Below are 24,576 nucleotides of genomic sequence, written 5' to 3'. Positions count from 1 at the left end.
TGATGTTAAGATTGATTCTCAATTATCGCAAATAAACATTAAAAGTTAAAAAGATGATTATGAAAATTCAGTTATGGGATTGATCACAAAAATTTTTTGAAGAAATTTTAGTCAAAGAATCAAAAAACTGCTCCACCCAAAAGTGTTGCTTTTTTATGTTATTTATTTCAAATTTGTTGAAATGAAAAAAATCATAAAACTGAAGGAGGTATTTTTTTACACTTATGCCTTCTTTGAAGACAAAAAATCACGTTTCACTAATTCATTGGGCAAATATAAGATTGATAAATATTATCCGCAAGCAAACAATTGAATATTACAAAGATAATAATTTATAAATTTCACAAAACTATAAAAACCATTGAAATGAAACATTCACAATTATGATTGAAATTACAAATATTATTGAGAAGTTAATCCAAAATAAAGTTTTGAAACTTATTTATAACAATATTAAAAAATAAATCATTCACATTTTAAATAAATAAATAACTAGGGTGGTTTTTTTATCCGGACATTTTTTTATCCGGACAAAAATTTTAATTATGAATTATTTCTTCCCACTTTTTGGATATTTTATCATATTTTTAATATATAAGGAAAAGTCAACAGTTCGAAATTAAGATTAAATTACTATACCTAATCTCTGATGGGGGGGGGGGGGAGATGGGGGGGTTAGCTCCTCCATCTCTGATTTGTGCCTCCCCTGAGGAGATTAGGTCATAGCAAGGGGTATTACTAAGTTAGAATTTAATCCAATAAATTTTTTTGGTTTTTTTTCATTTCAAAAAAAATTTTTTTCTAAAAATAAAAAAAGATCATAACCATTACTTTATTTGTATGAGCGCAGTGAAACAAAGAAAAGAAATTGGACTAACGAAATTAAGAGATTTGATGAAATCTTTCGAGTATCGTCAAATTAAAAATCGATTAGTACGTATTGCCACAATAATTGCTGACGGAAAATGCCGTGTTACCGACGCTGCTAATCTGAATGAATTCTCTCGTTCATCGATAAACCGAGCTGTAACTGCCGTTGAAAAGGGAAGAACCGTGGGAAAAGTTGGTCGGCCAGAGCTGTTCACGAAAGAAGACAAAGAAGTGATAACCGGAGTTATCAGAATTGAAAGCATGACAGGAGTGAGTTATTCTTTAACTCAAACAAAAAGATTGGTTTGCATTTTTATTTATTTCAAATAAATATTTACTGTTTATAATAATTAAAGATGGAATCAGTGCTAACTGATAGAAAAATTCGAAGTGGAGAAGAAGAAGATCAAGAAGTTAAAATTTCAAAATCAACTCCGTATTCATTCGTTAAACGAAATCCAGACCTAAAGACATCCATTCCTCATAACGTTGATATTCAACGATTATCGGTATCAAACAAACAGTCTCTTCAACCTTTCTTCTCTCTTCTGCAATCACTTCATGATTCTCACAAATACTCTCCTTCTCTCATCTTCAACACCGACGAATCCTCTTTGCGCCTTTCCGACACCACAAAACAACTAGCCGTTCATCCTTCAGATGTTCCAGTCGGGTTTTCCAAGACACCAATCAACATGCCAAACTCAACTCTTGTGGTTGCAGTTGCTGCTGATGGTTATTCTTTGCCAAGCCTTGTTCTTTGGCCATCTAAAAAACTTCCACAAGAAATGAAGGTCTTGCTCAGCCCGCAGCTTCACGCATGGGCAGATAATGATGGATGGATGACAGATGCATTGTTTGCTCGCTATGCTGAAGAGATACTACTACCTGGAATTGTCCAAAGAAGAAAATTGCTGGAAATGAACGAAAAAAGATGCTTGCTTCTCTTGGATTCTCATCCTTCAAGAGCACAGCCAGATCTATGGCAAAAATTTGCAGATGAATCAATTGACGTTGTTACATTTATTCCACACAGTACTCATCTCACACAGCCACTTGACTGCGGAGTTTTTGCTGTGTTTAAAAGATGTTTCAATTCAAACTATGTTGTTCCATCATCTTCTTCGATCGCACTCAGACGAAAAGCAGTTGCAAATGCCTTGCCACAGGCTTTGAAAACTGCATTGCTTCCTTCAACAATTCACTCTGCATTTGAAAAGAGCGGCGTGTTGTCTGGGCAGTCCAATTCCGTATTGATGAAGTTACCTGACACTCCTTCTGTTCAGCTGAAAAAAAAATCCCATCGTTTCAATTTCCATGGAAAAAATATATCCGACCAAGCATTTTTAGATGAATGGAAAGCATACAAAAAGATGAAAGAGGAAAAGAAAATTGATGATTCTGCTGAAGAAAAAATTGAAAAAGATTTGTTTTCTGAAGAGAAGCCGAAAAAAAGAAAACTATCGAAATCCCAAATTTTAAAAGATGATGATTTCGAAGATGATAATGAACGAAGAAATACCAGAAAAATTATTAAAAGAGAATTGATGGATTATATTTACTATTGATTGTTGCATTTTTTCGAAAATTTCAACATGCGATTTATAAAAAAATATTTATTTTTTATCTAAAAATAAAAATTATGTCCGGATAAAAAAATCACCCTATCCAAAAAAAATATTTACAATTTTTGATTAGAAAAAACAATTCAAACGCAGAAGAACAAATAAGCGACATTTCCAACGAATATTAATAAATAGAGCAATTTCTCATAAAAAAGCATAAGAAATAACTATTACAAACACCTTTCAAGGAAGATGCAGAACCTTCTATTTGTTTTTCACATATAAAAGGGTTAGATCAGAAAATGAAAATGGAAAATACAATTTTGAATATTTCGAATCATTAAAAATTATATGAATCTTTGAACTTTGATTAAAAAGCAAGCACTCAGATATTTTTTTGATTTGTTATTTTATCCTTTTTTCCTTTAAAATCGAAAATGTTCATTTCCGAACTAGTTTCAAAAAACCAAATTTTCAGAAGTTATAAAAAATGGAGTAAAATATAATACTCAAACAAACTTGTTTTTCGCATTTTCGAGGTTGGTAAACTTCTCTGAAAAGCAAAAATATATTTTTTCTAAAAATTCAACTGCTCACTTGGATCGGGTTTTGCACTTGGATCGGGTAAAGCACTCATTGTAATATTTCTTATATTTTTTTATTTTTTAAATTTAATCTTCTCTTTAAAAAAAAAGAGAAATATCTTCTTTTTGATTAGGATATTTTTGTGACGATAATTATAATCGTGATTTTCGAATAAATCATTTCTTTTGTTTTAAAGAATAAAATGAAAAGATTGTTCAAACCTCAGAAACAAAGTCCTTAAGTCTCATCCCAGATCAAGGTTATTACTAAAACTCTATTCAAAGGAAGAATAATATTCAATTTTAATTTATTAATAAAAGATGATGTTGCAAAACATCAGATTACTCAATAAAACAATCAGTCAGTTGTATCACTTAAAATTGCTTTGAAAAAGACAGAATTACACATGATTCATGTGAAACATATAATATTTAATGGAATGGTTGTTACTGGAAGTGCAAAATATATGAAAAGAATTTGAGATGAAGATTATTCGTAAAAATCTACAAGTTATGTTAACACTAAGTAAATAAATGGTGAAAGTGATAATATGAGCTTGAGAAAGTTTGAATCAAATGATGGCTTTTACATCCTTGCAATGCCACCTCTTCCTCTACCTCTTGATTTTGCGGCAAGACTTCTCACTTGAGATCCAGGCTGTTCTGACTGTGCACTTTTGATTGTCTCATCAATTGACAGTACTAAGCAAGCTGCTTCTGTTGCAGCACTGATTGCATTGATCTTCATTGATGCAGGTTCCCAGATGCAACTCTCAAATGCATCCAAAATTCCTTCCTCGCTGATGTCGACTCCCATTGATTTTTCACCCTTATGATGTGCTGCTCTCAACTTCTCAACAACCGTTGTTGAATCGAATCCTGCATTTTCCACCAATTGTCTGGGAATAACTTCAAGTGCTGCTGCATAAGCTCCAATTATCAGCTGCTCCTTTCCAGGAATTGTGATTGCAAAATCTCTCAAACGTTTGCTCAGTTCCATCTCAATCGCTCCAGCACCAGGAAGCACAGCAGAATGCTTAATCGTTCTGCGCACAACCATAATTGCATCGTGAACAGATCTTTCCATTTCTTCCAGGAATTTTGTTGCACCTCCTCGAAGAACAATTGTGGCGGTTTTTGCCTTTGGGCATCCAGTGAAATAGTTGAATCTTTCACCTCCAACTTGTTTCTCTTCAAACAAGTCACATGTTCCAACACACGAAGCAGGAAGATCATTTGTTGTGCTCTGAATGGTAATGCCAAGAGCTTTTGAAGTGCGTTCAAGATCCTAAAATATTTTGATGTATCATCATCATGAATAATATTTAATTTTTTCAAAAAATGGAATAATAAAAAATAAGAATGTTAAAGAAAAGTTATTATTCGAATTTTCAAGTATTAATGAGGAAACCTCTTGTGCAACACGTCCAGCGCAGAATATGTTGCGATCTGCAAAGTACTGAGTTGCAAGATCGCCAATGGCAAGACGAGAAAGAACAATGTTTGCTCCAGTTTCAATAATTTGATCCAATTTCTTGAAAATAATTTTCCATTCTGCATCAACAAAAGCTTGATATTCCGCTGGGTCTTTAATATGCAGTTCTGCTTTTGTATTCTCATTTTTCAATTCCAATTCAACATTCAACAAAATTACCTTTGGATTTGGAATCTTCTTTGGTTGTTGTTCAAATCCAGCATATGAAAAGGTTTTCTTGAAAGCAACGCCACGAACTAATTCAGAGTCTTCCATTGCTCCACCAACAACTTGCTTGATTCCAATCATATCCAACGGTAAGCTTTCATCAAGTGATTTCACGGCTCCAACAACAATTTCACCAAAATGTTTTTTGTAAGGGGCAATTAATTTGCTGTTCATTGCAGTGACAGCAACCTTGTAAAGCATGTCATCAGCCTCCCTGAAAATTTTGAATTGACTTTTCAAATTTGAAAATAAAAAGTGCATACTCCTTTGTTTTGCCTTGAACGGAATGCTTCATTTCTTCCATATGCTTTCTTGCTTCTGCACATGCTCTGTGAAATGCTCTAATTATAATTTGAGGTGAAACGCCCTCTTCAATGTATGACTTTGCACCTTTTAAAAATGAAGTTGCTAAAAGAAGCACAGATGTTGTACCATCACCGATCTATTTAAAATATAAGAACAGAAAACAAAATTGAACAGAAATCTAATGTCTACATATGCAATGTTTAAATTCTTAATAAACCTCTGCATCTTGTGAAAGCGCAATATCCGCAAGCGTTCTTGCCACAGGTTCCTCAGGATTAAGCAAACGAACGATGGTCGCTCCATCGTTAGTAATAGTAGATTTTCCTTGCTGGGTAACAATCATTTTGTCAAGCCCACGTGGACCAAGGGTTGATTTGATCATTGCGGCCAATGATTCACAAACATTGATGTTGTGAATAAGCTGGGGAATACCTTGAGAGGTATCTGTCCCTTCGCGCAGTAAAATAATTTTTGGCTGAACTCCAAATGGAATCTGTGGAACGCCTCTGGTTGCCATTTTTGTTTAAGATTGTGATCTAACCCAATCGTATATTGTTTGAAAAATCATTGAGAAGTTAAATATAACAAACATTCTTGTATCAGCTTGCATATTAGATTAATATTTATCATCATAATACAAATATTCAAAGTTGTTACATTGTATGGTTACGATCAATAATCGATCATTGTTCTTAATGTCGACAGATCCTGCGCAAATGACAAATTCTACTACATATGCTGCCCCTCCTCCTGGAATTGATACACGCTTTTCAGGCTCTCCAACCCCACCACAAACGTGGGGTACCTCTCAAGCTGTGGAAGGTCTTTGCCTTTTTTGATCAATTCGAATTCTATTTATACAATAATTATTAAACTTTTTTTATCATTAAAAAATATATCTGCCACGTTGCAGCACCAGCCAACCCGTGTCGCTTAATTGTTAATTATTTGCCATCGAGCTTGACCGCTGATGGATTTAGAAGCCTTTTTGCACCATACGGAACAATTACAAGTTATAAGCTTGTTACAAACAAAAAAAGTTTGAAACAATATATTGATGTAGTGATTTATTTTTTCTTTAAAAATTAGCCGGAGCATCATTGGGTTATGGATTCATCGAATACACATTACCAGAGGAAGCAGAATTTGCCATCCACAATTTGAATAGAAGACAAATCGAAAACAAAGTGTTGAAAGTCAGTTACGCAAGAAATCCATCACCCGAAATTAAGAATGCCAACATGTACGTTTCAGGGTTGCACCAAGATTTGAATATTGAAGGATTGGAGCAATTGTTCAGACCATTTGGAACAATTATTACTTCCAACATTTTGAAGGATCAAACAGGACGTTCACGTTGCGTTGGATTTGTGAGGATGTCCCAACATTCTGAAGCTGTAGCTGCTGTTCATGCTTTGAATGGCCAAGTTTATATGGGAAAAACTTTAACAGTGAAAATTGAAAGTACGACCGATAGACTTTCGAGAAAAGGAGGTTCAGGAAGAGGAGAAGGAGAATCTGGAAGAGGAAGCATGGGAGGCGCCAGAGCAGGCGGAGATGGCTCCTACACTCTGTTTGTTTATGGAATCCCAACTGAAGAGCCTGATGATTGGGTGAGGGCTTACTTTGCTCAATATGGAGAAATATTGCGATTGACTGTTCCAACAACTGAAACAGGACAGAAAAAGCAGTTTGCATTCGTTACATATAAAACATTTGAACAAGCTGCAGGAGCAATCAATGCATTGAATGGAGCTAGCGTTGGAGTTGGAGGGAAAACTCTTCAAGTTTCATTCAAAACAGAAAAGAACGCAGGTGAAGGACGTGGAAGAGGCGGAGGGTTCAGAGGAGGACGAGGAGGCGGGCGCGGAGGTTATGGTGCAGGATTTCCAGGTGGACAATATGGAGTTGGATATCCATCAGATCCATCACAGGCACAACCTCCTTCATATCCACCATCAGCATATCCCCAGCAGATGGCAGCTGGCATTCCAGGATATTATCCTATGCCAGGTACGATGCCACCTCCACCACCATTCGGAATGCCCGCAGCACCTTCTGCACCAGCTGCTCCTGGAGCACCAGGCGGATCACTTCCTCCAGCTCCAGGATCTTCTGCTCAATATTCATACCCTGAGTACATGGCCTTTCAATTTTACCAACAACAAATGGCCCATCAACAAGGAGCACCAGCTGGTGGTGCACCACCTCCATCAGGAATGCCCATGCCTTCTGGACAACCTGCCCCTGCAGGAACCGGAGCATCAAGCGGAGAACAACCAAGCATGCCACCTTCTGGACAACCTGGATTTGAGCATTATCCACAACAATATTATTCACAGTATCCACCAATGCAAGGAGCCATGCCAGGAGCAGCACCATCAAGCAGCCCAGCCTCAGGAATGGAGCAATCACAATACATGATGCAACAACAGCAGTCAACATCAGGAGAAGCTCAACCTAGCAATAGCAGCAGCAATAGCACAAGCACTAGCAACGCTAGCAGCGAGAAGAGCACTCCAACTGAGCAATAATCAAAGGAGCTAGAGAACGGGAGAGGGGAGTTGGAAGAGGATGAGGAGTTGGAGAGGGAGATGATGAGGCTGGAGAGGGTGTGTTGAAGCGGTTACAATCGAATTATTTGTTTTAAAAAAGTCAAGAGAAAAGTCAAAGATTGATAAGAGATTAACTGTTTTTGTTCAATCATTTTTATCGTCTTTGATTTTGGGATGGTACTTTTGTAAGTGTCATGCTCATTCCATTCGAGTTCTTGTTGAGATGAAAAGTATGACCTCACTTTTTTTCTTTACTATTTTTCTTTTGACTTAAATATGTTGATGTTGTGATAAATGGATGCTTTGTGCTTTTTTGTGCTTTTTTGTTCGTTATCAGGTACAGATTATGGTCATTCATTCGTTTCTGTTCCTACCTTTTCTTTTTGGCTTACTACAACTTTCTTTTTCGTTATGTTCTCTGTGAGCTTTGGCTGTTTCATTTCTGATGTTGGAAGCTTTCGACATCTATAATTTCTAATGTATGAGTAAAGGAATTGGGCACAAACGAACATATTTGTATGCTGTTTCAATTCTTTATTTAATTGTTTCATTATTCTTCATTGCCCCTTTTGGTGTCGGTTATATCAGTAGTTTATTGATTATATTTGTTTCGAAGTAATGTTGACCGTACTTTTCATATTTTTGTACGTTTTAGGTTCATGTTGTACTTTAAAATTTGTTGATTCATTTGTGATCATTTTAACGTTATAGATTTTACAGCCCTCCTTTTTTTCTTGCTAAACTTTTCCCTTTAAGTGATTGTTTGACAAAGCCACACACATCCTTTTTCATTGCATCGTTCAACGTCATGTCACTATGCTTTTACTCAACAAGACTTTTATTACAGTATTTATGCTTTTCTGATGATTGGTTTTTTGGTAAATGCTTTCAAGCTGTTTCACATTGAGAAAAAATAAGAGATAATGCAATACACTATTGTATACATTCTTAAATTAAAATATATTTCCGATAATGTTTTTATTATCGGTAACACTGTTGATGTTCTTCAACAGCAAGTGACAAAAAGAATTGAAATGAGAACAATGTGAATAAAGTTGTCATAATAAAAAGAAAGGTGGTAAAAGAAAATAAACGAAAGAGAATGCGATGCCCTCAGACAGGTTCCACCATGAGTCGCGGGAGGATGGTCATCGACATCAGCTCTTGGAGCAATGTCTTTGCGGCATACGGAATGAAAACCTGCGAGATCTGTGTGCTCTGTTTGCACACCTTACACTCGAAGTGCTTCTTCTGTAAGTTGGCAATGGCCATCTGGCCGCAGAGGTCACAGACGTGAACCCTGAATGCATCGCTACGATCGAACATTGCATCCTTCAGGAAGAGCGATGCCCCATGTGCGATCATGCAATCTCTCTCCATTTCTCCGAACCGCAGCCCACCATCACGCGACCGCCCTTCCATTGGCTGGCGGATCAGGTTCTGCACAGGACCACGCGCACGCGAGTGGATCTTGTCGTCTACCATGTGCTTCAGCCGCTGATAATACGTGGGGCCAATAAATATCTGCGCCTCAAGCGGACGCCCTGTGTGGCCGCAGTACATCACCTCGTTTCCGTGCGACTGATAATGGTATCGGTGCAGTGCTTCAGAGATATCGCTAACTTGCACTGCTGTGAAGGGTGTCGCATCTCCTTCTTCAGCTTTCAGTGCAGACAATTTCCCCATCAAACATTCAATAAGATGCCCCAGTGTCATACGAGATGGGATAGCATGAGGATTCATAATAAGATTTGGCGTGATGCCTTCGATTGTGAATGGCATATCTTCCTGTCTGTACAGCATACCGCATGTTCCTTTCTGCCCATGACGACTGCTGAACTTATCACCAATCTGAGGAATACGAACAGAATACGTGCGCACTTTGACAAAGCGATACCCTTCGTTGTTGGTCGAAACCATCACCCGATCCACCATCCCTTGCTCCTGCGTCCTCTCCCCTGTCGACACATCTCTCCTCGTCTTCTTCGAGCGCATGTCCATTCCGGGGCCTTGACCATTCAATCCGCCAATCCCTTCATCCACACCACTCAGACGGGACGGTGCTGTCTTTCCTATCAGAATATCGTTTCCGAGCACAACTGTGCCTGGCACAACAAACCCATCGTCGTCCAGTTTCTGATAATAACTTTCTTCCCGCATCGCTTCGCACACTTCAATGGATGGTATCTCAAAGCGCTCATTTGATATGCCTCCGCTTTTCTCCTGATCGCGATAGGATCGATAGAAAATAGAGCGGAAGAGACCTCTATCGACAGATGACTGATTCAGGATTAGGGAATCTTCCTGGTTGTATCCAGTGTGCGAAGCAATGGCTGTGATGGTGTTTTGTCCAGAAGGCAGACAGTGGAAGTGAAGATAGTCCATCATTCTTGTCTTGACAAGAGGCTTCTGTGGATAATACAGAACATTGGCAAGTGTGTCCATCCTCTGCAAGAACGACGTGGCATGCACACCCATAGCCTGCTTCCCCATAGCAGACTGGTATGTGTTTCTTGGAGATTGATTGTGATTGGGGAACGGGATGATCGAGGCACAGACACCCAGAATCATCGACGGATGGATCTCGCAATGGGTGTAAGTGGTGATGGTTGGGGGACGTATTTCTGTCTCAGTGATCTGAGGATACATATCCTCTTCAAACATGGCAACAGTGCACGACTCCTCCTCTTCACAGCCCACCAGCTCCACAACTCCTTCCTTCACCAGATCTTCCCACCGGAATGGATCGTTCGGATCCTTCAGCCGGTCCACCTGGTCGTGGGTAAGCTTCAGCTGGCACTGCTGCGTTTCCAAGTCCTTTTCCACAACAAACAAAGGACGAAGAACACGCCCTGCATCGCAGTAGATTCGGATGTCCAGCTCTGAATGGTCAAAGACTACTGTCATTTCGTGCAGCATGTCCATCCTCCGTGGGTCGTTTGTCCATTCCGCTCGCCGAATTTCCTTGAAAGCATTCACAAAATCTTCCGGTTCTCTCACAATTCCCAGCCACGCTCCATTCACAAACACCTTTGCAGAGTGAGCGATGATGTCTGGGCTGATCTCGTTAAAGGTCTCCATACCCCACTGGCTCAACTGATCAAGAATAATGTCTGTTGAAAAGCCAATTGACACAGAGCACATCATTGCCAAGTTCTTCACAAGCCCACAAGCCTGTCCCTCAGGCGTCTCAGCCGGGCAAAGCATACCCCAGTGAGTGTTGTGCAGCTGACGAGGACGCGGCTGCTTTCCACCTCTATCGATGGGTGAGTTCAGTCTGCGCAGATGCGACAGGGTTGATGCATAAGTCAGTCTGTTCAAAGGCTGCGAGACACCTGTGGCTGTCGGTTCTCCCTTTTTAGCGCCCCAGTTGCCTGTTCCGAGGCAGTACTGCAGATGCTGGGTGAGCGCCTTGTCGTTGATGGCACGCGAAATGCGAGTCTCGTCCAATGGATAGCCTCGGTTCACATCAGACTGAAGAGCCTTTCGAGCGTCTTTGACCATTTTGTGGAAGAGCTGCCTGAAAAGAGAGGAGAGCAGTGCTCCAGCGAGATCAAGACGCTTGTTCCCGTAGTGATCTCTGTCGTCGGGCTGCCGCTGGTCGAGATGCACCTGAAGGGTTCGATTCACAGAATACCCCAAAAAGAATGCTTTTCGAACACGCGAGCCGTCAGAAACACCAACATGAGGCAGAAACTTTGACTGCAGCAGCTCCTGCGCATACTCAATACGAGCACTTGCGTCCATCACAGGCTTCTCCAGCACACGCTTTGCAATCAGATCGAGTGCATCGCTTTGTGTTTGGATTGTTTGTGCTTCAATCAGAGATGCTCGCAGAACACCCAGCATTCTCATATCGCTCAGATCGAAGACAATATGCTCAAGGACATCGCGATCGCCAACAATACCCAAAGCTCGGAACATGACAACAAGAGGTACTTCTTCTCTCAGATAAGGCATTTGAACGTGAAATGGATGCCCAGAGAAATGAAGATTAAACCGAACTGGAAATTGACTCATCATAGATACAGTCATCTTGCAAATTTCCATTGTTCCTTTTTCAAAAGCAGATCTACACTCAGCTTGATACAAGTATCGAGAATTCGGTGGCTTTTTAAATACAACAACAATATTGTGAGCCATCTTTTCTTGTGCTAACACAACTTTTTCTCCTCCGTTGATGATAAAGTAACCACCTTGATCGTAAGCGCATTCCCCGAGCTTTCGCCGCTCTTGTTCGCTGATTTTATCAAGGTGGCAATACTCCGTTCGCAGCATCATAGGTATCTTTGAGTTGACCATTTTGTGTTGCAAGGAGGCGAAAAATAAAAACAAAGTCAGTTTAAACGATGAAAATTTTCGCTTACCTTTCCCAAGAATACTTGCCCAATTTTAGTGGGTGGGATTGGAGTAGGATCATCTAAAACTTCTTGTTCCTTAACAATATCAACATACAAATTTCCCGAATACCTAAAATAGTAAGAAATGAAAAAATACAAAAAATAAACGTTTGCATAAAATAAAATATGTATAGATTTATAAAATTGAAAAATGTATATGTTGTGGAGTTTAGTTTTCATTCGTAAATATTTTGACGATCAATTTAAAGCACTTAAGCAAAAAATCTCCAATCAAAAGTGTAGCAGACGTTAAATTTCTCAAACGAGCATCATTTGGAGACATAGGCTTTGAAGCAGAAAAGTAATTTTTAACACGAGGAAAATCAATGTAGCATTGGTCAAAACGAAGTGAATAACGAGTCTAAAGAAAGAAAAGAGAATTTAAAAATAATAAAATTCACAACAGCTTATATTTTTAAACGCTTGCTCATACGGATTGAATTGGAGCTTCCCCAGGAACATGTTGCTCTTGAGGAATAAGGGTTATTGCCGGATGCTCTTTCAGATGATTTTGAATTTGTTTGCGAATAAAGTAATTAAATGAATCTATTTGCTGAAACACAAGTCCCTTTTCATCGAAGAATGAACCAATTACCGTCCATATTTCGTCTAAAGTGAAAAAGTCTGGTTCTTCCATGATCAAGGATTGTGCTTATGGTTTAGCGCCCATATCTTAAAAAAATTGAATATCATTTGTTGTTTTCATTTTGAAAAAAAATAAAAATAAAAAACGAAGAAATGTATAAATTAACACTAGCTGAAGTGTGTAAGCAAATAGAAAGTTTGAGATTATGTTTGATCAAAAATCAGATAAGGATGCGTCATCTGAAGTGTCCGACTCCCCTGCGTCAATTCTTCCGCTTTCATTCTGATGCTGTTTTCCAACTGGAGTAGCTGCGGATGATGGAGATGCATTTGATGCGCTGCTTTCTGCCTCATCTTTTCCTTCTTCTGTCGCAACTAACCCCTCTTTTTGTTGCTGAGCATGTTGTTGTTGAATGAATGTTGACTTCAATTTCTTTAATGAATCTAAAATTGGTTCATATCCCGTTTCTGTTGTTTCAGTAGCGTTAGGAAGCAATTCTGGATAAACCATTAAAAATAAATGGGGAAAAGCTGGACCAAAGCATGCTCCATCAAGATCTGAAAAAAACCAAATAACAAATATGTAATATTTTTGAATGAAATACAAAAAATCAAAATAAAAAGAATAATATCAAACAAGCTCTTTGCGGATGAGCAACTGTATAAATATTTTCACATTTTGGACAAAATGCTCGAACTGTTCCTTTACCAAATCTTTCAGAGATTCCACACGGTAAAAGAGGTTGATATGCGCAACTCAATCGTGGACATAACCCGAAATGCTTCTTTCTATATTTTGACTTCATAGCTTTTAATCCAGGTGCAGAAGTAAGATATCGTTGATGAATGTATCCATACAACTTTTGAGTATCAAGTTCAATATCTTCCTCATCTGCATCTGTATCTTCATCCGAATCATCCAACAAACGACATAAAGCTGCGTCATAATGGTCAATATATTGTGGCAATCCAATTAAATTAAATTCGTCAATAATAAATTCTTCAGGAACTTCACAAAGAAATCTGTTACAGGACTCATTCACCCATTCTGTAATCCATTTGTCCTCATCAGAAGAATCTGAATCAGAATAGTAATTTGACATTTTTCAGACCAGGGGCTGGTAATGTCAAAAAAGCTCACAATTTCAGATCTTTTTTCTTATAATTGCGAAACTGAAAGATCAAACGAATATTCAAAAGAACAGGAAAATATTTTTCAAACGAAGATGAAAAAGAAACAAGTCATGCACATACATTTCTTTTTGGATTTTGAAAAATTATCTTTGGCTTTTGTTTCAAATAAATTATGAGAGAAAATTTTGAGAGCAAAATTCCTTGAAAAAACTGAGAAATTTGATTTGTTGAAACAAGTGAATTTCGTTAAAGTTATATTCAGTTGGTTTGAAAAATTTTATAATGCAACTTTTTTATCAAAAGAATAATTCAATAAAAATTGAAATTTCGAAATTGATGTCATCAAATCTTTGTGGAACAACTTCAATAATATTATTGATGATATTCTTCTTATCTATGGATTATTTTCCAAATATCGAAACATTTTATTTTTTTTAACATTTGTGATGATATATAATTTTTATTATCATGATATAAAAATTCGAATAATGAAGCATATATCGAACTATACAGAAATTTATTTATCTTTTTTGGCTTTTGTTAGGATAGCATTGAGGTATGAAATCATTACAACTTTATTTAATTTTTCAAAATGACATGAAATGAATTCTAGCATTTTGATTGTTATTTTCACTATAAAAGAATTAAGAGACATTAAGCATCAAATTCATTTATTCAATCGGCCATTTAAATTCGAAAAAGCACAAGTTTTATTGAATTGGATGGAAGTATTTTTTCATTTGTACAATTTGAAAATTCATTCATAATATGTAATTTTTGACAAGATTGTTCATTATTTTTTAGAATTATCATCAGAAGCTGGAACAGTAATTATATTTCCAACAATAAATCGAATTATAATTGTTTGTGTGATTTATCAAATATTTCCAAATGCGTGCATTGGATGGTGGACCTCGCCAATGCTATTTGCCTGGTCAGCCACAGATCTTTTCAAGAATTTTCTTTTCTTAATTCGACAACACATACTACAAACTTCTCCACTTTTATTTCGAATTCGTTCAAAAATTTTACCGATCTGCCTATTGCTTTCTTCTGTTTTGGAAATCATCACCTTCGTTGCAGTTTGTGCTTATTCGTTAAAATTAGCATAATCAAATAATATTTATGGTGTATTTTGTTTATATAGTGCTTTGATGTATTCACCCCGACGACTGATATTGGAGTATTTCTTCCAAACAGATTAAATATTTCTATTTCTTTACACTTTCTCATTGTGGCGTGGCTTTTGGTTTATGCACTTTGTGTGAAGAACTTTTGAAATTGTCGATTTGCTATTGTTTATGTTCTTATTTAATTGCTATGTCAATATTTTTAGATATATACCGAATTCTGAAAGATACAGGCAAAATTATAACTCTTGTTGAACACAAACATAAGTAAAGTTCATTCACGAATGGATTATGATGCATATGTCAAACTCACTGTATTATGCGCTTTCAAATCACGTTAATAATTTCTGCAATATATTCGAGAAGTTTATCACTAGATGCGCAAAACAATGGAAGAAAGATACATCATCAGAACAAACAATGAGAATAAAATTTTCTTTTGATTTAAAACCTTGATATCGAGAATTCATCAAGTGGAAGATAAAATACCATCTCTTTGAAGTCAAATAGCCATGTGTTCAAGGAGAAATGACTCAAAATATTTATGACAAGCAATAAAAATGAGTAACTTAAAAAGCTTTCACGAAACGATTCAAACATTTCACATTCGTGCATTTTCCAAATTTCAGGAATTCTTCGTCATTCCAAATGAATGAAAAAAGGCTTACGAGTAGAGGCTCGCATTTATTTTAATTTTTATTATATTTTATTTATCAATTTTTGTTATGCAAACACCAATGAATCCTTTTTTTGAGAATTTATAACATATTTCTCATCAAAATTTGATAATTTTATGAGAATATGCTGCTCAAGTACGAATAGAAATATATCATTTCATAAGATCAAAATGCAATTGAACAGAAACAAGTGTGATGAAAAAACGGAAAATCAGCGTATTTCTTTTTCCGTCTATGTCTTTTTATCATTGACATAAAATGAAATCATATCAATTAAAGATAATACGTTTTAACCTGTTGCAGAGCGACAAACACGAATATTTTGTAAAATGATTGCGATGCCATTATTCTTATATTGATATATTCTGATCACTCCGATAAGCCTTCAAGATGAAATTGCTGTCTTTTTCTGATATATCTTTGGAATCAGTTTGCATTTATTTTTTATATTTTGCAACATTTGCACATGAAATTTGTAAAACATTGTTTTATGTAAATATACATTTTTTTGTTTATTTTTTCTCTTTTCTTTTTTAATTAATTGCTTCAACTGAAAAGTTTGGTCTATCAAAAGATGCCAAAGCAATTTATTCTTGTTGCGCAAGTGAGAAACATTCTGAAGCATCTACAGGAACACTTTTTTTACTTTCATCTCATTTGCTATTTGTTCGATCAACAAATCCTTCGGATGGAATAGCATTTCCTTCATCAACAATAACATCCATAACAGACTTTTATGATGGATTAGGAAAGCATGGAATTATTATTAGAACTTCACAAAATGTGTGCCAATGAAACAAAACTTTATTTATTATTTTTCTTTGTTAAAATTCATTTTCTTTTATAGCAGGAAGTTGCCTTAAATACATTTGCAGATCCAAAAATTATATTGTCTCACACTTTTTTTCAAAGTCCAGAAGATGGGAAAAGTTCACCAAAATTAATTATATCTTCAACTTCATCAGCTCAAAATTTAGATTCAAATGAAAACATTTTCCAAGAAGCAAAAGTACAGAGTCTTTCATCAATTAACTCAACTTCCACATTGTCCTTAAAACAACAAACACCAACACAACTGTCCACACCATCGACCAGCGAAACACCATCATCGACAATTGAAACACTTCCATCAGGCCAAATAAACTCAGCTCATTCTTATTCCCCATCAACAACACCAACATCTATATCAACTACTCCTTCAGTGGATGATAAATTACAAAAAAGCGATCAAAAGATATACTCCACATTCTCTGATCCGACAAAGCCTGATTCTCCAAGTCCTTCGTTCAACTCATCATCGTCTTCTTCTTCGTTTTCAACTCCAAATGGTTTGTCACCACCATCTGAATCTGCTGTATCAGTAGCACCCTTTTCGTGTTTATCGACTCTCGGTGCGATGTCGTCACGGCAGACAGAATCATCCCCATCAGCCTCTTCTTCATTGCATTCAGGTGTTCGCTCTGAACTCAACCAAGGCAGCTTCAGTGGATCGCCTCAGAATGACAGAGAAGGAGCTTCAGGTGCAGAAGCAGCAGCGCTGGAGGAGCAGCAGAAGATGGAGCGAGAGATGGAGATGGGGAAGATGAGGGCAAGGCTGCTCATCCAATACGACAAGAAGAGAGGATCAGAGCAGCTCAGACTGAAGACAGCTGCTATGAGGGCTGGGACACCTACTATTGCAATGCTCTCTTCTTCTTCTTCTTCTTCTTCCTCCTCATCCTCCTCCTCTCCTTCTGCTATCTCTTCTGCCACTTCTGTTAAAGAACATACCCACACTCATTCACATCGCCATCGACACAAGTCGCAGTCGTCTTCGAGTGGAAGTCAGAAGAGGAAGTCTCGTAAGGAGAAAGAAAGGAAAAAGGAAGAAGAAGAAGAAGAAGAAGGAAGAGGAGAAGAGGGAAAAGGAAAAAATGGTGCAAATAATGAGAATTTAATGGATGCAAAGAAAGAGAAAGAATCTCCAAAGAAAAAAGAAACAGGAAAGAATTCTGAAAAATCCAGTGAAGATGAAGAGAGAGAAGGAGAAGAGAAGGCAAACAAAGAACAAAAGAACAACGAAGAAGAAGCTAAGACAAATAAGTCAAAAGAGAAAACACAATTAGAGGAAGTTTCATTGAATGATAAAAGCAAAGCAGGGAAGAAGCAGAAGAGTCCGTTTGTGTGTGAGAACCCGTTTGCCTTGTTTGCGCTGATGGGGAAGAAGAATGGCGGGAGGAAAGGAGAAGAAGAGATGGCTGAGCTGGAAAGGGAGTTTGAGCAGCAGCTGCAGAAGATGAGTGAGAAAGAAAGGGACAAAGCAATAGAGGAGAAGATGAAGATGAAGAGGGGAAAGGGAAAAGAAGAGAAGGCAGAGGAACGAGGGGTTGCTGGAGAGAGCGAAGAGGTGAAAGGGAAAGGGGAAAACGAGGCAATTTGTGAAGGGAAAGGGGAAAAAGGCGCAGAAAGCACAAAGCCAGGCGAATGTTTGAATGAAGGGGAAAGCAATGAAAAAAGGAAAAAAGAGGAAAAAGAGGAAAAAGAGAAGGCGAATGACAAAACTGAAGAATGTGAGAACAAACAGAGCACGCCATTTTCATTGGAAGGAGCATCGTCTTTGTCTCTTTCAGAATTGGATGGAGATGAAAGCAGAGAGGAAAGGAAGAAGAAAGAAGAAGAAGAAGAAGAAGGGGAGGTAGAAGAGGAGAAAGAAGGGGAAGAGGGAAGAAGAGGAGAAGAGAAGGAAGGAAGGAAAGGAAAGAGAAGTGGAGGCGATCAAGCTGATGATGAAGAGGAACAAGGCAGAAGTAGCTATGAAGATGAAGAAGATGAAGAAGAGGATGAAGAATACGAAGAAGAAGAGGAAGAAGATGGCGAAGAGAGCGAATCAAAAAGCAAGCAAGACAAAGAACACCAACAAAACACAAAGAACAGCTCTTCATCCACATCATCATCATCATCCTCCTCCTCCTCTTTAACAAAATCCAATTCCTCCTCCCAGAAGCAAGCTAACCAGCCCGTCTTTTCCGACCCATCGTTCATTGCCCGTTCTCAGTCACAGCTGGGGATGTATCTGCCACTTGGCTCTCCATTCGACTCTGCTCGGCATCGACTGGGCCAGCCATTCACTCACGTTCCTCTCAACAGCCATCATCATCAACAACAGCAAGGATATCTTCATCATCAGCAGAATCAGCTGAATCAGCTGAATCCACAACAACAACAGCACCCTCTTCGCAGTCGCCACATGATGCATTCCCTCCACACCTCCCACTCGCTTTCCCCGCCTCCTTCTGATCGTCTGTCTCAGTTCTCCCAGTTCTCTCAATATCCACAGCTCTCCCAATATAACAGATATTCTCAATGTTCGCAATATACCCCATATTCCCCATATTCACAGCGTTCACAGTTTCCCCCAAGGCATCCAGCGATCACACAAGCACACTCTTCTGTTGCTGGCTCATTTCACAGACAGCCTTTTCCTCCGCTTTCTTCGCAGATTGCGAGCAAAGCAGGGAGGATGAGTGGAGGAAGCAAAGGGAAAAAGACGGAAGAGAAGGAGAAAGGGAAAGCAGAGGCGAGAGAGAAATCGAGGCATCATCAGCATTCATCACAGAAGACACAGAAAGAACGAAAAGAAGGGAAAGAAAGCAAAGAGGAGAAGGAAAAGAAGAAAGAAAATGGCAAGTTGAGCGATTCTTCACATCATTCACGTAGCAATCAAACACACAAAACATCATCTTCAACTTCAAAAAATCAGAAAAAGGAAGAAGAAGAAGAAGAAGAAGAAGAAACAAAAATGAAAAATTCATTAAACACTTCAGAAGCCAACGAGCAAAAAAGAACGAATGCCAATTCCCTTCTCTCTGAACACATCAGAACAGCCACTCAACCAACAAGCCACAAGGCAGTTGACACAAACGCTTTCATTTCTGCCAATATTTCACCTCCTCCAGGTGCTTTATTTACTTCCTCCTCTTCCTCTTCCTATTCCTCTTCCTCTTCCTCTTCTTCCTCTTCCTCTTCTTCCTCTTCCTCTTCTTCTTCCTCTCGCTCCTCCATCCCAACCCCCTCCCTCACCCCTTCCCTCACTCCACTCCGCTATGATCCCCTCGTCCCCTCTGTCTCTCCAGCTCTGTCTGCTTCCTCTTCTGTGCGTTCCATGTCTTCACTCGCTCATTCACTCCTCATCTCCCCTCACCTCACCTCTGGCACCATATCTCCTTCTTCTCTCCTCATACACCCTTCTCAGCTCGTGGTGAAGAAGCGCAACACTCCAACTCCTCCTGCTAATCTGCTGTCTTCTTCTTCTTCTTCTTCTACTGCATTTCCTCGTGTTCTGCCTATGCCGAAAAGACCTTCCTCCACTTCAGCCATTGTATCATCATCATCTTCTTCCTCTTCTTCTTCTTCCTCTTCTTCTTCTTCTTCATTCTCTTCATCTCATTCTCCATTTCCCACTTCATTTGACCACTCCACACAAAAGCACTTCAACAAATCTTCTCCTCCTCTTCCTCCTCTTCCACCACACGCTTCTTCTGTCTCTTCTCTTCCTTCGCCTGCACCTAAAATTGGTGTTATGCAGAATTACTCTGTTTCTCCTTCCTCTTCCTCTTCTGCTTCTGCTTCATATTCTTCTTCACAACCTTCTTCTTCTTCTTCTTCTTCTTCTTCTTCAATTTCTTCTTCTTCACAGCCATCATCATCAGTTAATTCTTCTTCCTCTTCTTCCTCCTCTTCCACTCTTGCTCTTTCCACTTCTTCCTCTGCTTTTGTTCCTCCTGTTTTTGCCTCCATTTCCTCTTCCATAGACCATCCACGCATCCCTCCTTCCTCTCCTTTCTTCTCAAAAGTCGTCTCTGTTTCTCCTCCTCCTCTCAACACTCGCAATAAACCTGCCATTTCATCATCATCTTCTTCTTCTTCCTCTTCTTCTTCTTCCTCTTCCTCCTCCTCTTCTTCTCGTTCCACTCGTTCCTCGTCCAAACAAAGAGGAAGAAGAGCATCTGTTGATTCCAATGCAGCCAAACACACAGAAGATGTTCCAATCAATCAGATGTTAAGTCGAATAAACAGCGAAATCACCGCAACAATCCAGACACAGCTGCCTTTGTCATCTGCTCCTATGGCAATGACAATGGGAATGAACAATAACAATACCAATATCAATAACAATAATAACAATAATAATAATAATAATGCTAATATTTTGATGAATAAAATACCAGCAATACCATCTGTACAAGCAATACAGCCAATACAGCCTATGCAATCAATACAGACAATACCATCAGTTCAGCAGATGTCAATAGCACAGCCACAGACAAATGAGGCTATTCCATCTGATGTGATGAGAAGAATACCAAATGTGAAGTCTGCTCAGCCACAAAACATTCAGAATATTGTGAATCCTCTAACTTCTGCTTCAGTTTCAACATCTTCTTCTTCTTCTTCTTTTCCTTCTTCTGCTTCTTCTTCTTCTGCTGCTTCTTCATCAAACAATATCAATCAACAGCCTAAACAGCTTCAACAACCTATCAGATCTTCTCTTCCATCTCTTCCTCCTCTTCCTCCTCCTACTTCTCCTCTCCACATATTCATCCAGCCATTATACTCCCACACTCACACTCAGTCTTCTTCTCTTCCTCTTCCTCTTCCTCTTCCTCAGCCTCCTTTTCCCGTTCCCCAAACTCCTTTCCAATTGAATGTAGGCACAACTGTTATATTCCCTTGTTCTGCCCTCCATTTCTTCATCAATTCTCTTTCTTTGAACACAATGGCACGATACTTAACCACACACGCCGATGGATTTGACATGAAATTCCCTGTTTCGCCTGCTGAGTCTGATCTTCATTCATTGTGTCACAATGCTATTGCTTCGCTTCACTCTAATTCTCAAGCAGATTGGATGTGGAGGCCTGAAGAACCACAGTTAGATAGCGTTTCCTCTTCCTTTTCCTCTTCCTCTTCCTCTTCCTCCTCGTCATCTTCTTCTTCTCTTCCCCACTGCTTCACCCGTCTTCTTCGCTACAGCATCCACCCTAATGTCTCTATGGGCCCAAAGGAGTCGCGTGTGGAAGAGAAGCATATTTTGCATGTTTCGTCGCCTTCCTGTTTTGTCTGTGATGTTGAAGTGAGAACACTCGATGTGCCGTTTGCTGCTAATTTCTACAACAGAGCAAGATTCAGAGTGGAAGAGATCGATTCGAATGGACAAGGCAATAGCGGAACAGCTGGATTGAATATGAATTCTGTGAATAATACGAATAATTATAATGTTTCAGGACAAATGCAGCAGAAGGCAGTGAGAGTGGAGTGTTCGTATGAGATTGTCATTGTGAAGAACTTTATGATGAAAGGAGTGGTTGTCAAGCTGTCGACAACAAAAGTGAAAGATTCAATGACAAATCTGCTGAATACAATGGTGGCTGCAGCAAAGGAAGCACCGCTGTTAGCAATGCCTCAACCACCGAGTGAGCAGCAGTTGTGCTCAGAACAACAGCCACAAAACACTTTGAGTGAAGAAAGCAGAATTCTTCCTTCTTCTGCTTCTGCCTCTGCTTCATCTACTTCATCAATGCCAAATGATGCAACTTCAGTTCTCAATGGATCACAGCCACAGAACAATCAGACACAACAGCCGTCATCTTCTGTCTTTGATGCAGTGACTGGAACATTACGCACAACACCTTCACTCATCCTCCCATGCAATTCTATTGCACCTCAATCATCTTCTTTATCTTCAATAACATCATCATCCTCCTCCTCCTCCTCATCATCATCATCTTCTTCTTCTTCTGATTTATCAACAGTATGTGGAGCTAATGCATCTATGCTTCCAGCTGATCAAATGACATTACATCCAATCCCTTCTTCTTCTTCCTCTTCCTCTTCCTCTTCCTCTTCCTCTTCCTCTTCTTCTTCTTCTTCTTCTTCCACTTCTTCCTCTTTGCTGTCAATTCCATCCATCCCTTCGATCCCATCTGATTCCACATCTCCTTTTTCCTTCTCCTCCCTCATCCAGACTGTGAAGAAGCTTCCTCTTCCTTCTTTCCATTCACTCATTTCTCTTCCTTCTTTTGCCTCGCTGAAATCTCCTTTGACTCTTTTCTTCTTGTTCTGTGCAGTTCTCCTTGTCAGCCTGTTTTTCCTGTTCTCTTCGTTTTCTTCACTGAGAATGTCGTTGGCGGAGATTGAGCGGAAGCAGATGGAGTTTCTGTCTCAGATAGACATTAGACCGGCGGAAGAGAGTGGAAGGGAGCAAGGAATAGGAAGAGCGAGAAGAAGAGAAAGAGAAAGAGAAAGAGAAAGAGATAGAGATAGAGACAGGGAAAGAGATAGGGATTGGGAAAGGGAAAGGGAGAAAGAACTGTATAGGATTCGTTTAGAGAGGAAAGAGATGAGTGAGACGAGAAGAAGAAAAGAAGAGAGAAGTCAAAGAAGTCAAAGAAGCCATCCTATTTCATCCAATCAGAACAGACGAAGACAAACAGAATATGCTCATCCATCTTATTTCGAGCACAGCCAATACAGGAACGAGGAAAGGGATCCATATAAAGAGGACTTCTATTACACAGACAGAAGACATCATCCAAGAAGAAGGGTTGTGTATGAAGATGAGTATGATTATTATGAGAGGATTCCAAAGGGCAAGCTTAGAAGAGAACTGGAAGAAGATGATTATGCTGCTGATTACTATGACAGACGGCCATATATATTGAATATTGATGAAATGGAGGAAGAGGATGAGGAGGAAGATGAATTGTATGATGATTCAGAAACAGATGATTACTTCTATTATGAAGAAGTTGCCCCACGTAGATATGCAAAGATGGATGTGCATGCAACCAGCAAAAGAGGCACAGAACAGAAATTGTCTGGCAATGGTAGTAAAGAGAAAAAGCTAAATAGAGATGCTATTTCACGTAAAGAAGTAGATGGAAGCAAGCAAAAGAAGAAGGTGGAAGCTGATAATTCAATGCGAGATGGCGTTTATGGAGATCGTGATGAAAGAGTTCAGGGAAATGGTCAACAGACAGTTTCATCGGCAAATAATCAGAAGAATCATTTATTTGGTGGAGAAGTGGATGCTTCAACAGAAGATTCAAAATCACATGATGATATAGATTTCAAAAGGAACGAAATGAAACTCTATTCAAAAGAGAGAAAAAGCCAAAGAAACGAAATTGAATACAGTGAAGAAGAAATTGGAAGTGAAATCAATGTGATTGTCCCATTAGAGGAAAAAGATGAATCGAAATCGCAAAAGACACAAGAAAATGACTCACAAGCGGATGCTTTCTTGAAGAGTGAGGAGACAAAATCAACTAATTTTATAGGAAATCAAAATATTCCAAAGGAAGATGCGAAAAATAGTAAAGATAAAAGCATAGAAAATATCGATACAGATAAGAAGCTTTCTGATAGATCACCTTTTTCTTTGGCAAATGGTAAGGAATCTGCAAACAGAGCAAAATCTATTGAATTCGAACCCGAGGAACGTTTTACAGACCGTCAGATGAAAACACCTCATAAATCAGAACAAGCAAACAACTTTAAGCGAGATAAAAGTGAAAATGCAGCATATTTATCTGATGCTTCTGAACAAAAATTAAACAGTTTTGCTCATTCAACAAATTCTGTCGAAGCGAAAAAGAAAAATTCCATTTTATCAATTATAAATTCGTATTTTATTTTATTCATAAAACTTTCGATTTATTTGATTTTCGGTTTCACTGCTGCGGCTTTGCTGTCAAGTTTATTATTTTGTTAGTAATTATTTTCGCATTGTAGCGAGGATATCTATTATCCATTATTTGCATTGAAACAACAATGAACGATTCATTTTTGTGTTATTTATATGCTCATTGGGCTTGATGTGCAATATGATATGATTTGTCTTAATTATATAAGTTTTGTTGGGCTCCATTTCATCAGATATTTGTTTATAGCTCAGAATTGTGGAATTAAACACATATTGGATTTTTGGATTGTTCTTAATTTGTATATATTTGATTGTCCTTAAACTCATCTCTTTATACTTTTTGTGAATTGTTGTATTTGTGTGTATAATATTCATTTATTGTCTT

At 38.4% G+C, this 24,576-nt stretch overlaps 7 protein-coding genes across 7 annotated transcripts; 4 read left to right on the top strand and 3 right to left on the bottom strand.

Moving 5' to 3' along the window:
- Nucleotides 1-840: 840 nt before the first annotated feature.
- On the top strand, nt 841-2,438 carry MONOS_10057 (putative DDE superfamily endonuclease; the record flags this gene model as incomplete). The annotated part of the gene is made up of 2 exons (XM_067862467.1): nt 841-1,173; nt 1,227-2,438. The coding sequence occupies 2 exons, from the start codon at nt 841-843 to the stop codon at nt 2,436-2,438; spliced, it is 1,545 nt and encodes a 514-aa protein (XP_067721043.1).
- Nucleotides 2,439-3,430: 992 nt separating this feature from the next.
- On the bottom strand, nt 3,431-5,565 carry MONOS_10056 (chaperonin containing TCP1, group II (cytosolic)). The gene is made up of 4 exons (XM_067862466.1): nt 5,245-5,565; nt 4,985-5,163; nt 4,431-4,935; nt 3,431-4,307 (listed from the first exon to the last, which is right to left on the bottom strand). Exons 1-4 carry the CDS (start codon nt 5,542-5,544, stop codon nt 3,606-3,608), a joined length of 1,686 nt encoding a protein of 561 aa, XP_067721042.1. The 5' UTR covers nt 5,545-5,565; the 3' UTR covers nt 3,431-3,605.
- A 129-nt stretch (nt 5,566-5,694) lies between these two features.
- Nucleotides 5,695-8,437, top strand: MONOS_10055 (putative ELAV protein). Its single transcript, XM_067862465.1, has 3 exons — nt 5,695-5,849; nt 5,941-6,066; nt 6,117-8,437. The coding sequence occupies exons 1-3, from the start codon at nt 5,723-5,725 to the stop codon at nt 7,559-7,561; spliced, it is 1,698 nt and encodes a 565-aa protein (XP_067721041.1). The 5' UTR covers nt 5,695-5,722; the 3' UTR covers nt 7,562-8,437.
- Nucleotides 8,438-8,506: 69 nt separating this feature from the next.
- Nucleotides 8,507-12,636, bottom strand: MONOS_10054 (putative DNAdirected RNA polymerase, beta subunit). Its single transcript, XM_067862464.1, has 4 exons — nt 12,416-12,636; nt 12,231-12,343; nt 11,950-12,052; nt 8,507-11,869 (listed from the first exon to the last, which is right to left on the bottom strand). Exons 1-4 carry the CDS (start codon nt 12,617-12,619, stop codon nt 8,696-8,698), a joined length of 3,594 nt encoding a protein of 1,197 aa, XP_067721040.1. The 5' UTR covers nt 12,620-12,636; the 3' UTR covers nt 8,507-8,695.
- A 33-nt stretch (nt 12,637-12,669) lies between these two features.
- On the bottom strand, nt 12,670-13,717 carry MONOS_10053 (putative casein kinase II beta chain). The gene is made up of 2 exons (XM_067862463.1): nt 13,205-13,717; nt 12,670-13,125 (listed from the first exon to the last, which is right to left on the bottom strand). The coding sequence occupies exons 1-2, from the start codon at nt 13,668-13,670 to the stop codon at nt 12,782-12,784; spliced, it is 810 nt and encodes a 269-aa protein (XP_067721039.1). The 5' UTR covers nt 13,671-13,717; the 3' UTR covers nt 12,670-12,781.
- A 706-nt stretch (nt 13,718-14,423) lies between these two features.
- Nucleotides 14,424-15,102, top strand: MONOS_10052 (uncharacterized protein; the record flags this gene model as incomplete). The annotated part of the gene is made up of 4 exons (XM_067862462.1): nt 14,424-14,429; nt 14,487-14,783; nt 14,849-14,963; nt 15,038-15,102. 4 exons carry the CDS (start codon nt 14,424-14,426, stop codon nt 15,100-15,102), a joined length of 483 nt encoding a protein of 160 aa, XP_067721038.1.
- Nucleotides 15,103-15,854: 752 nt separating this feature from the next.
- On the top strand, nt 15,855-24,438 carry MONOS_10051 (uncharacterized protein; the record flags this gene model as incomplete). Its single annotated transcript, XM_067862461.1, has 5 exons — nt 15,855-15,937; nt 16,067-16,291; nt 16,356-19,865; nt 19,974-24,105; nt 24,401-24,438. The coding sequence occupies exons 1-5, from the start codon at nt 15,899-15,901 to the stop codon at nt 24,436-24,438; spliced, it is 7,944 nt and encodes a 2,647-aa protein (XP_067721037.1). The 5' UTR covers nt 15,855-15,898.
- Between the last annotated feature and the right edge of the window lie 138 nt (nt 24,439-24,576).

Source organism: Monocercomonoides exilis, assembly GCF_001643675.1.
Source record: "Monocercomonoides exilis strain PA203 chromosome Unknown scaffold49-690789, whole genome shotgun sequence".
In the NCBI taxonomy this organism is placed as follows: domain Eukaryota; phylum Preaxostyla; order Oxymonadida; family Polymastigidae; genus Monocercomonoides; species Monocercomonoides exilis.
Note: the sequence above shows the minus strand (reverse complement) of the source record. Positions and strands in the feature narration are given on the sequence as shown.

What these genes read in the sequence shown, in the direction of transcription:
- MONOS_10056 (XM_067862466.1), bottom strand. Translation starts at nt 5,544, where the DNA reads ATGGCAACCAGAGGCGTTCCACAGATTCCATTTGGAGTTCAGCCAAAA. An exon ending in CGCTTTCACAAGATGCAGAG is followed by an intron (nt 5,164 to 5,244) that starts GTTTATTAAGAA and finishes TATTTTAAATAG; the next exon opens with ATCGGTGATGGTACAACATC. An exon ending in GTTCAAGGCAAAACAAAGGA is followed by an intron (nt 4,936 to 4,984) that starts GTATGCACTTTT and finishes CAAAATTTTCAG; the next exon opens with GGAGGCTGATGACATGCTTT.
- MONOS_10055 (XM_067862465.1), top strand. Translation starts at nt 5,723, where the DNA reads ATGTCGACAGATCCTGCGCAAATGACAAATTCTACTACATATGCTGCC. An exon ending in TACCTCTCAAGCTGTGGAAG is followed by an intron (nt 5,850 to 5,940) that starts GTCTTTGCCTTT and finishes GCCACGTTGCAG; the next exon opens with CACCAGCCAACCCGTGTCGC. An exon ending in GCTTGTTACAAACAAAAAAA is followed by an intron (nt 6,067 to 6,116) that starts GTTTGAAACAAT and finishes TTTAAAAATTAG; the next exon opens with CCGGAGCATCATTGGGTTAT.
- MONOS_10054 (XM_067862464.1), bottom strand. Translation starts at nt 12,619, where the DNA reads ATGGAAGAACCAGACTTTTTCACTTTAGACGAAATATGGACGGTAATT. An exon ending in GCTCGTTTGAGAAATTTAAC is followed by an intron (nt 12,053 to 12,230) that starts GTCTGCTACACT and finishes TTACTATTTTAG; the next exon opens with GTATTCGGGAAATTTGTATG. An exon ending in GGCAAGTATTCTTGGGAAAG is followed by an intron (nt 11,870 to 11,949) that starts GTAAGCGAAAAT and finishes GTCAACTCAAAG; the next exon opens with ATACCTATGATGCTGCGAAC.
- MONOS_10053 (XM_067862463.1), bottom strand. Translation starts at nt 13,670, where the DNA reads ATGTCAAATTACTATTCTGATTCAGATTCTTCTGATGAGGACAAATGG. An exon ending in TGCTCATCCGCAAAGAGCTT is followed by an intron (nt 13,126 to 13,204) that starts GTTTGATATTAT and finishes GGTTTTTTTCAG; the next exon opens with ATCTTGATGGAGCATGCTTT.